Source organism: Serinus canaria, chromosome 1 (assembly GCF_022539315.1).
Source record: "Serinus canaria isolate serCan28SL12 chromosome 1, serCan2020, whole genome shotgun sequence".
Classification (NCBI taxonomy): Eukaryota; Metazoa; Chordata; class Aves; order Passeriformes; family Fringillidae; genus Serinus; species Serinus canaria.
In genome coordinates this window covers 103194671-103206756 of record NC_066313.1, presented here as the reverse complement: position 1 = coordinate 103206756, position 12086 = coordinate 103194671, and the positions used below count along the sequence as shown (strand labels likewise).

The 12086-nt window shown below is 34.0% G+C and overlaps 1 protein-coding gene across 1 annotated transcript in view; it reads right to left on the bottom strand.

The window, feature by feature from the left end:
• Positions 1 to 12086, bottom strand: part of IL1RAPL1 (interleukin 1 receptor accessory protein like 1) — a 584747-nt gene that overhangs the window by 146154 nt on the left and 426507 nt on the right. Inside the window, exon 5 of the mRNA XM_050980007.1 lies at positions 10017 to 10091. Coding sequence (XP_050835964.1) covers positions 10017 to 10091 — 75 coding nt within the window. The remainder of the gene's footprint in view (positions 1 to 10016; positions 10092 to 12086) is intronic.

Below are 12086 nucleotides of genomic sequence, written 5' to 3'. Positions count from 1 at the left end.
ATAAAACCAAAATTCAGGCTATGAATTGTAATGGGTACCAACTCTCAGAACAGTCTTTCAAAGACACTTGGGTTATGCCTTGTATGTGTCTCTCCAGTAACTACTACAATAACATTTTAGTCGTCATTTTAGTTTTTGATTTAGGTTGAACTATCATTGTTGGTAGCACATTTGTATGTGTGTTCACTATAGTAAGTAAATTAGTCTGAACATTCTAAAAAAAACCCTAAAGATAATTTATTCCCTAACAGCAGTTCCAAAATATTTTGTCTTGGATTTTCCCTTTCTAAATGTAACTTCTGTTTGTTTGTTTTTGCTAAGAAGAACAATCCAATTTGAGCATCGCATAATGGAAAATATTTGCATTTATAAGCTTTTTTAAGTGCCTGACCTTTCCAAAGCATTGGGAGACTGTAAATGGCACTTTGGATAATGTTGCTATGATAAGATATCAGCTGTGTTAACTGCTACTTGTAAAAGGTTAAAAAAAATGAAATATTAGTTGCTGTGTTTTTGAGTTGTCTTCCTTTATATGAGTGTTGAAAATCTTTATTAAGAGTTGAAAAGGTCTTCCAAACAGAAATCCTCTAATTTTGACTTAAGTGGGATGAATTCTCTGTTTAATATAAACTTATGGGAGATTAAAACCACACACAAGAAACCCACAAAAATTCTCTACTATAAACCTATAGGTATCTTTGGATCAATCTCTAAACATAAAACATCAGCACCAAGAAGCTAGTCCTCTTTTGATTTTCAATGAGGAGAAATGTACCATGCATGCTCTTGGATATCTCGTGAAAATCTGACCGCGAATGAATGATTAAAAATTACAAGCATTTATTACTTCAAATTAATTGCTTTGAAAGCTGTGAAAGAAACTAAACTTATAACCCCACAGCCTCCCATCTCCTATCTATTCATTACATAAGTGTTCAGTGAAGTAATTTTGCAATGGTTGTTATAAATTTTTCTAAATAAGCCTAATGTGGTTAACTGAAGTATGTGCTTCATTTATTTCTGTAGTGAACGTGAATAATTACTTGATACATTTTATTTCATGGTTAGTATAAAATTCTACTAATATTTTTTTCCAGTGTTTTCAGTTGTTGTAAACTAGCTGTTGGAATGACACCAGCATACTGGTAATATAACACATAACTAGGTGAAGGACACTCTAAGCAGCTGAAATTACTGATTCATTGGAAGGTGACATTTGCTGCAGAGCTCTAGGTAAACACTCAAGCCTCACAAACACAAAAAAATCCTGTAAATTTAAATTTGGGGTTTACTGAACTGAATGCCTTCTCTCTCCTTTAACTTCCTAGCTCCATGGTTCTCAAGAGTTACCTCTGGGCAGTGAAAAAAGTGTTTAACACCCGGGGTGTTTTGCATTTGGTCTTTTATTTGTGTATACTTTCAGACTGGCATGAAAACGAAGTGTTCGATAAACCTCTTGTTTCAGGTGATATTTGACTTCCTTGTGTGGAAAAGAACAGAAGTTCCTAAGTAGTCCATTGTCAGAATTTTACCTCAGGCAAAAGAATAACAAATTAAAAGAGGACAGACTGTGGAAAATACTGCTGTGTTACCTTTTGTTATAACTCTTTAAAGCATTCTCAGACAGATACAGGACACCAGTTATGGCTGGCACGTGAATGTTGAACACACTGCCAGTCTTATTTGTCAATATGAAATTTAGACTAATAACCATGTTTATCCTAATATTCTCAAGCTTATCCCAAAACAAAGGACTGCATTGACCTATAGTTCTTCATGCATTCATTACTAAAAAAATGCTATATAAAGCTTTATAATACATGCCATATGTAAACTGTTGGAATTATTTTCACTTTTTAATATCAATTATGCTGTGTGGCATCAAGTTGAATTTCTGTGAGTACGTTCTATTTTTATTTTCAAGTTCCTCAGATATTAATTATGTAAAATTACATAGGTAACAAATTGGATATTTATTAAAAATATGTGTTGATTATAACTTGAAATTTTATAGCCTGTGTATTCATCCCTAATATCTTATGAAAACAGACAAGAATAGCACTTCAGAATGCACAATCTGGAGTCTCAGTGTTACTCATATGTTAACAAATATAAAAAAAGATCCTGTTCAGCTGATTGCTTCAAAATATTCACACTACTATGTTCTAAACTGTAAGAATTTATCAAAAGCATTTAAGCCCTTCAGAACCTCAGTGTTCCTTCAAACAACCTTCCATTTTCTAGTGACCTGACAAGCTCCCAAATCCCTGATAATTTTTGCTATTAAGAATGCATGCAGAGTTAGATGGATTTTTCAGAATGAAACCTGTGTGCAGCACTAAATGTAAATACAAATCCCCAGTATGTCTAAGACAAAAACAGTGTTCAGTGCAGCTTCATGTAAAACTACTCCTTCTTTGAACTGCATGAGCACATGCTGACTTTACCAGTAAGGCTGGAAAGCATTTATTCTAGAGTGGAAAACAGACTAATTCCTGTAAAAACTGTAAATTCCTGAGTAAGAATTGTACTAATATTTGTCATTTCACCAATACATTATTCTTGAGATGAGCTTTATGTATGATTAACTTTGCTGCTCACAAGAGAACTGTATCCCTGTGGCAAGACATTCTGAAGGAGTTAGCTAATTTAAATACAGTTATAAATGATGGTACACAATATTAAACTTTTGAGTTTGACATTTGCTGTTTAATATTTTAACGCTTGTGCATAGCATCATCATTGTATGATGATTTGGGTTTTTTTTAACACAAATAAACACTCTTTTGTTTTTTGTCATTATATATGATGAAGTCCCTACATATAATTCAGAAACACTGAGTACAGCTTGAAACAAAAAATTTGGCAAAAAACTATCACAGAACAATATGATTCCTGATTTCTTAAATGTATGAAATTAAAGTCTTTCTAGGACTAGAATTTCACATGAAATAATGTACTATATGTGCCTAAATTGCATTTATTGCTGTGTGTACTTAATATAATCTTGGTTACAATAATTTATATCCTGCTGTCTGCCACAGAGTATTCCTACAAAGGTTTTGCTGTATCTGAGAATATTTCACTCCAAGAGTAAGGAACATATTATTTTTGGTTATTTAAGTCGTAAACTATCCAGGATTATCCAACTGATATGCCAAGTCTTCTCTCATATTTTAAAATAAACTGAGTTGTATTGCACCAGCAATAGGAAATAGAAAATTTTCATATATCTAGTCAGTACATAAAGAATCAAATTGACATAGTTACAGAGATACTGAACAGACACTTTTGATTTCATTAAATCTTTTTGAGATGTTTAACACAGAAAAGTATGCTATAGAGCACTCTAGAGCAGACATTTCTCAATGGATTATAACCTAGCACAAATAAAAAAGTTTTATCTTCCACCAATAAATCAGATGTGTCCCAGAGAAAGCATTGATAAAGTGGGATAAAATTTGAACAGATTCAATGTCAAATTTTGTCTATATGTAAATAAATGAATATATATAGGGAGAGATTTGGTATACATGCATATATATTTATTCTCAGACACACAAAAATTCATGAAGAGAGTAAAAGAAGGCTTTAAAATATATATGCTATTTTTAATATCTTAACCATGACTTTTTAGGATTTGATTAAATTAGGGAAAAGAGTAGACCAAAAATCAGTTGACATGTTGTCACTGAGCTGTAACCACAAACTTTTCCTTAGTGCAGTTGAATGTTTCTGACTCATTGTCCTTTCAGTAAAGGCCCTATTAGGCCCTTCATGGACAGCCTCAGCTACAGAATAGTTGGATTAATGCAATCTGAAGGTTAAGAGTTTTAAGAAGGGAGTGTAGGGTACCTTGCAAACACTTTTTTTTTTTTTTTTGGGATAGTCAGATTTTAGAGATTAAAAATTCCCTTATCATCCTCTTACCTAGATTTTTTTTTAATTTTTCCTAAGTGAAGACTCTTCTTGGGAGCCCACTTTAATATTATGCTTCTGCCTTTGGCATTTGAAAGCTGAGCTGAAAATGCCAAGAATAAAATGAAAACTTATTTTCCTTGTTTAAAGTAGAACGTGCAAGAGAATCTGTATGCAGTTTTGGTCAGGTTGCATATGGTTTGACTGAAAAGAAACCATACATACATGCTCAAGAAGGTATTTTGATGTTCTGAACTTCCTAATAGCCCTGCTTCAGAGAAATAAAGAGAACTTTCTAAAAATAATTTCTTCCCTTCCAACCAATTGATCCTGTTTGAGCACATTTATAGAAAAGCAGATAATAAGACATTTACTAAATTTGCTTAACCTGACTAAAACCCCCTCACTGCTGTTATTGCTGCTTCTGACACTTCACAGGCTCTCCATCCTCAATGTGTCTCTCCCATAATGGTCCTCAGAGCCTACAACAACAGGGCTTGAGCTGCTTGGCAGATCCAACTATCACCATTGCCTAAAAGACACCAAAGTTAACAGCAAAATACAAACTTCTGTCCCAATCAGATTAGTATTTCCCTGTGTAAGATTTTCCTGAATGGTCGGTTTATATTTTCATTGGTATCTTGGTAGGAAAAATTGTCAAAAACACTTTAAGTTTTGTTTCTTTGTTTTTGTTTGTTTGCTTGAGGTTTTGTCATGGTTTTACTTGTTTCTTTCCATATGCTGATAGCATATATATTCTTTATCTATTTACACTAGATTTCAAATATTTCACTTTTTATGAACTAGTCTGCAATTAAGACATTAACTATGTGAGTTTTTCACCAAAGATTTTTTCTAATGTTTTACTAGGTTAGTATAGCCCAGGAATTAATATAATATTAAACCAAAATGTTTCAGAACAGTGAGGTTTTAAAATTCTCAATGAAACAAAAACTCTAAAAACATTAGCTTGTTTAAATCTAACTTTTTGCAATAAATACTTCAAATAGAAAAAATTATTTTTAATTTTTCTTTTTTTTTTTTTTTTCAAAACACTCTAAGTTGGTTTTTAAAAGGATAATCCAAGCTCTTAGATAAATATTTTAAAAAATTAAATGGCCCTGGGGAAGTAAATTTTGAATTTTCAGTTTTAATTATTCTCATGTGAGACTGTTGCCCATATTATGTTAATCTGATCATAGAATATATCAAAGAGCATGTGTCCAATTGATACACATGATCAAAAAAGTTTGATTTTGTTCAAAGACAGTTGATGTCTGTCTTTTATAATCATATAAATGTGAAATCCTTCATATAATGAAAAAAATATGTTTGTGTTGCAGAGTGAAGAGAGAGTTTACATGTGATCTGAAGAAATTAAAACTCTCAATATTCTTTCAATTCCATTTCTGTCCTGAAAAGAGTCACTGATTGCTAGTTATTGCATATCACTTTAGTTAATTTATTTATACATCTACTGACTAATCTAGTTAAGGATGGCTTTTGTCACTAACAAGGTCAATTTCTGTGGAAGATTTTTAGGACAATACAATTCTGTAAATGAACCAGCTTTCTTCTGTCCCTGATGGGGGAGCTGTTTTATATTGCTACCTTAGAAATAATGTACTAAAAGTAGTTCAATGAAAATTTTTTTTGAATCTGTGCAGGGAAGGGTGAGAAAGAAGAAATCCCCAATTCACTATATGATACTTAATTAAATTTTATCAAAACAATGTCCTAGATAAAAAAAATTAGTTGGTCACAAGTAATATTTTGGGTTGGATAAAATTTAGGAAAATTCACTTTTTCCAGATGACAGGGAAAGTCTCTTGGTTCCTGTACAAACTTTCCTTTTAGGTCTATTCATATTGTGCTGGAAATACTTTGTTCCTTTTTTGTTTGATTGTTTGTGGGGTTTTTGGTTTGTTTGTTTGTTTGTTTGTTTGTTTCTCTTTTCTAACATCACGCCTACTTAGCTAAAAATAATTCAACAATAGCTTTATTTTTCTGGGTGAATTTTGGCATGTCAAATTGCAGCCCTGTGCAGAACCAGGAGACACATTGAAAAAGTGGGGAGGACAGAGGCTAACTAGCTTGTGAAGTGTTTAAAATAATTATTTCATGTTTTGTAATTTTTAAATCCAGATCCATTATTGTCTTCTGTGGAATCACATTTGTCTTCTTTAGTAATGTGACAGGAACCAGCTGGTTACTAAAGTCAGACTTTTTTGAGTCAGGCTAATAGTATTCTTTGTTTCCTTGAAGGGGACAGATATTGGACAGTGTTGGTGTGAAAAACACTGAAAGATGAAACTGAAGAGACTCAGAACTTACCAATAAACCCCCCCCAGAATATAATTTAAAAAAATAATTTTATATAATGGATATTATATATATATATTATAAATACATAACATATGCATGACTCTATAATTAAAAATATAGCTAGCCAAAATTTTAGGATTTCTGATATATAAGGAACAGTGTTAATTAATTCCTTCCTGGACAGGTCTGCTTTAATGTTTTCAGGTTTGTGTTTTCATCATCATTATGTTATCAGGGATTTGTACATTTGATTTGGTTAGCATGTTGAAGGTAAGAAAAAGAATATTTTAAAACTCAGTTCCTTGCTCATTATGTTCCTCATTCCCATGCCTTGCCTCCCTTGGCCTCTTGCTCATTGCCAGCTTTTCTCTCCCTGGCCCATGCTGCTGCCAGACCACAGAGTGGCTCAGAGCTGAAAACTCTCTTCATCTTCTTACAGCTCCAAGCTTTGCAGGACACAATGTTTTGAAGAGTGTATTTAACATAATATTTTATCTGGAGTTGTTGTTTCCAAAGAAGTAGTTTGTAGTGGGGTCACATATCTACCTAAAAGCCTTTTTCACAGGAGAAAAGCTTAAATGTAATTAGCAGTTTTTATCCTTGCATCAGGGTTAAGTGATTGATTGCAAAATTGGAAGTAAAGTAACAAACAGAAAACATAAAGTCCAGAAACTAATCTTTCTTTCTTCATCTAGATTTCTGTACTTTATTCCTTAACTCTCCCACGGTATTTTATATGAAAAACCTTTGAGAAATTAAATTTGCCTTCAATTTTTATCCTGTCCTTCTATCTCATGAGTTTCTGGTTACTATTCAGTGCAATAAACAGATATTTATGATGATATATCAATATTCCTGTGACTCTCTAAAGTTGCTAGTTGCAGTACAGCCATGCTTAACACACTCCCAAATACCAGCTGAAGAGCCTGACACCTTTTCCTCAAACAACTCAGGATGACCTGGGCACCTTGGGAGCCTGTGGGTTCCTAGGACTGAGGAGTGCAGATTCTCCAGCTCTGGTTTCTCACTTTTTGCCTTAGCAAGCCTGACTAAAGCCATATCAGTCACCCCTCAGAGAAACTCCTCCCTGCAGTCACATCCTGCTCTGATGTTTTATGGAAGCCAAGCAAGATAATGGCACAACAGGTGTGTGGTCCCATGGCATCAGCTTTAACTGCTGTGTGTAGAAGAGCCCACCATGCCTCACATGTCTGTCACCCAGCAGTGCTGAAGCCAAATGAATAAGATGTGTCCTAGATGTGCCTTGGGAGTTGGATAAACCTCTAGTTTGATACTGCATGGAGGTGTTCTGTTTAGGAACTGAATTCCAGTAGCTCTTTCAATGGAAGTACACTGGTATTACTGAGATCTTCCCCAGAATTGTGCCCAGCACTGCTCCACAAGGGAAGGTTTGGAGGTGAACCATCACCACTGACTTTTCAGTACATCATGTGCACCTGGAGCTACACACATCCCTGTAAGGTAGGTATGACCTCCCAGAACATTTCCTCACACACACATAACCTCTTACATTTCCAGCTCCAGCTGGAGGACTGTGCGGTGAGAAGGACAGAAATGTGGCAGGAGAGCAGGAATTGCCCCAGGTCCCCAGCAGCTGGTGGCCTGCTAAAGAAATCCTGGTCTGCCCCAGGCTCCTAGTTCCTTGCTCTGTCTTCACTTTAGGAATGGGAATACCACCCATTCCACTTCTCCAGAATCCACCAACACTTTTATTTTCCAAGTAAGGGACAAACACACCATTCCAGATACATTCTGGAAGACTAACATTTCCTGGCAGTGTCTAGACTGGTCACAAAATGTGGCCACCCCAAGTGTCAGCTGAGTAGGATTCTCCTAGCTTTGACAGCTAAGTGAACCTTGGCATTATTCCAACATTAAAATATTCTGCATCTCTGCAAGGTATGAACTGACCCTCAGAGATGAGCACTGGCTTTCCTCAGGGAAACACAGACCTTTCAAAGGTTAACCAGCAGGACTAAGGCATTAAATCTAAGAGCAGAAAAACACAGTTTTTATGTTAGGGAAGTATCAATTTTTTTCACTTGTTCCAGTTCTCACAGCTGTTTTACAGGCTTTTAAACAACAAATTAATAAATTCTTGTAGCTTCTTGATAAAAGGCTAAGTACTGTAACATCACATTAATTTATGGTCAGACTTTCCCATCTGTGTCTGAAAGTGATGTTTTGAAGTTAACTCTATATTTACCAAAGGCTCTTTAGTTTTCTCAAAGGTGTCTTTTTCAAACACAGTTCTTTTCAAATTATTTGATTTTTTTTCTATAACTATGAGAAATCAAAACTGAGACAAATTCTAAAACTCATAGACAAAAAGCCTCTAGCTAGCCATTAATAATTACCATCCTATTGAAATAGTTTCACCATACAGTATATTTAGCAGAACAACATCAAAACCCAGAAAGGTTCTGCCTTTTGGTTTTGTTTTTTCTTTTTTTTTCATCAAAAATATCTCAGTAAGCAACATCAGTTAAAAACAAATGTGCAGTCACTTTGTTCTCTGTTCCCTAGTCTTGTGTTCAAACAACCTAAAATCATTTAGGACTGGCATACAGGAATGATTTTTTGATTGAGTTAATCAGAAACAATACCTTCAGAAAAATAGCAAGTAGCTCTAGAAGGAAACACGCTACTCATCTCCTTTTCTATATAATAATTTCAAAAAAACCCTGTATATCAGCATATCAGAAATTTACCTGCATAGCCTGAATCATTCAAATTAATAGTTTACTATTATCAAAGAAAATATGAATTATTCTCTGGCCACTATTAGCCATAAGCTGGTAATCACCATAAAATGCTCTGCCAATGACTGTCAGAATTAATTTGCAAGCCTTCTGCTTTTTCTGATGTTGTGTTGCAGAATGTACTGAGCTTTACTCACAGTATTTTTTTCTATGAGATTTATATATACTTTTTCCTACAAGAATTGTTTCTACCAGATTGGTTTCCATTTTCTCCTGTAGCCAACATGCTAGAAAATCTATCAATAGGTTACTGTTCTGACACCAAAGCATAATTCCAGGGTAACCTACTGTTTGTTTCTTACAAGTTGCCCTCATTGCCAATCCACAAAAGAGATAAATTGCTATATGCTGCAAAATCTAGTAACACATGCACTCAGTTTTGGAGCCTTCATTACCTCTGCACCAGTAGGATGTGAAAATGACCAATCATACCCACCATCCACTAGACTAGAAATAGTGAAACAAAATGCTTTCTTCATGCATGAATTTCTCTTCATTCACCTATGCATAAATATCCATACATTCAGAATTATCAGATGCTATTATGATACCACTACTGCTTGCTGGATGATTTGCCCAGCACAACCTTTGTAACTACCGAATATCTTTGCTGCCAACAAAGCACAGAAATCTTCTGAGCAGAACTTAAATCACAAAATCCCAATGAATCCCAGAGTAAGTATGTATAAATATACAGAGAAGGGAAAGTTTAAAAAGAAAAGTTCAGATACTCTGGTCACTGTTTGACTTTCATCAAGATAAAACCTAGTATCAGTAACCAAAAGCTTAGCATGCAGTATTAATTATTAAGATTTTTTTGTCAACAACAATCTCGTCAATGATATATCCTACATCTCTGCATGGAATCAACATGTGTCTGATGTCTTTTCAATTAAATTATTAATGTCAACATGCCATCACATTACCATCATACATTAACACATCAAATTCCTTCATACAGTTTGAACAGAGGTTATGTTTGCTACTTACCTAACTGGGTCTCCTGAACTGTTAGCTTACTCTCCAGGGGGTGTAAAAGCTTTGGTGGTTTATCTGTTAGTGGTGCTAGAAAAGAAAGAAATTCACATATGTAGTGTTCTGATTATTTTTGAGTAGGCTAAGACTTGGTTTTACACCTAGTCTTTCAAGAAGGCTTTGGTTTTCTTTTGTTTTAATAATGTTCATGCCTTCAGTTGCTGTAAATGTTTTTGCTTAGGCAGTAAATGTTGCACTAAAATTAAAGGCCTTTGTGTTAAGAAAGCAATTTCTTTAAACCCCCACAAAAACAAACAAACAAACAAACCCACCAAAAAAAAGCAACCAAGCAATAAAACAAAAACAACAAAAAACCCCAAACCAACCCACCAGAAAAAAAAACCCAAACCAAAAATGCACTGATGTTGCTATTTTCTCTTTTGTTAAATATTATCCAGAATTTAAGTTTGCTGTTATATTTAATTACTTTCCTATAAGGTATAGTCATTAAAAGATAAATAACATAAGTTACTGTAAACCAATTAAGAATATTTGATGACAATTTTATTTGAAAGATATTCCCAACACTGAAACTTTGTAAAGTGGAGTACTAGATAAGTTTTCAGAATCCAAGGAATGGATACAATGAAATAATGTCAAGATTCCTAATACAATGGCTTCTCTTTTCTTTTTAGTCTACCCTGAAATAATATTAGTAGACTTTATGCAATAATGGAATAGAATGAGTTTTGTAGTGGTAAAAAACTTTCTGAAGGTTGTTGAAGTGTGTTTAAACCATGCATGTAAATAAATCATCTTATTCTACTAAATACAACATCTGCTCACTCGATTCATAGAAGTGACATTGATTATTACTACTTTTGTTGTTGTTAGCAACTGTACTTTTTACTAGGTCTGAGAGAGGAGTGCATGCCATATGAAACAATTTTTTTTTCCCCTTTAATACTGGTAGTAAATATTCATGGGAAATTTCCAACTTTTAAAGTCACCTGCAACATTTTGATATTCTGCTTTTCAACATCAATTCATACTTCAGTTTCTAACACAGATTATGGGCTGTCGCAGATTTAAAATACATTTGACATTTTGATATAGCTCTAGAATATTTGTTCCCTTCAACTTGTCAAAATCAATGCTCCTTTTCTTACTGACACACACACATACCCATATGTGTATGGGCTTAATCTACTAAACACACTTGTCTCCTGTCAGTGGAATAGCAGGGGAAGTTTATTTGCATTCTCTTCATTATGTTTCCTCTGGTCTTTTAGTAAATTATCAACGTTTTTTAAAAGGTACTGCATTAATTTCAACTTTGCAACAATTACAGAATGGAACCATTATCAACTCATGTTTCTGCTTTACAGAGATTATCCTTTATATATAAGAGCATAAACCCACTCAGTTGGTATCAGAGGTGTTAACCCATCAGACCTAGCAATAAATCAAAATTCAGCAGAGTGGTAAAACACGTGTACTTGGTCCAAAAACCTTCTCTCAGTTAATTCTTCTTACAGCTCCTAGTCTCTATGGGAAATCATTCTGCACTACAGGCTTTGGAGAGAGCTGAAAGATTTTTGGCACCATCTCTGGCTTGCTACTTCTTTTTACACCAATGTTAATTCTTTTTATCTGTTTTTCTCTATTTTTTTTTCCCTTAAAGGCTAAAGTGGGTGGAAGGGAAAAGGATTCAAAATATATTTTTTTCTTAAACTGTAAAATTAGTCATTCCCATTTCTTAACTTCTCTGTAAAGGCTCATAATTCGTCAGTACATTGCCATTTTTTAAACATCCACTATGAATTTAAATTTAATTTTGCATTTCTGTCATTCTCAACTCAATTACTATTCATCAGATAATGTCTTCTGAGTCACTGTTTTTCTAAATCTGTTTTGAAACTGTGAGCAAAGTTCCCTCATTGTAAGTAAAGATGTAGTAACTTGTGGAGTTAATATGAATGCAATGAATAAGTAGATTAGAAACCAGCATTTTAAGCAAAGAACAACATTACTTTTATGATCCTGTATCTCAGGTCTCTAAGAAGCTTTCTACTTCTAAATGAA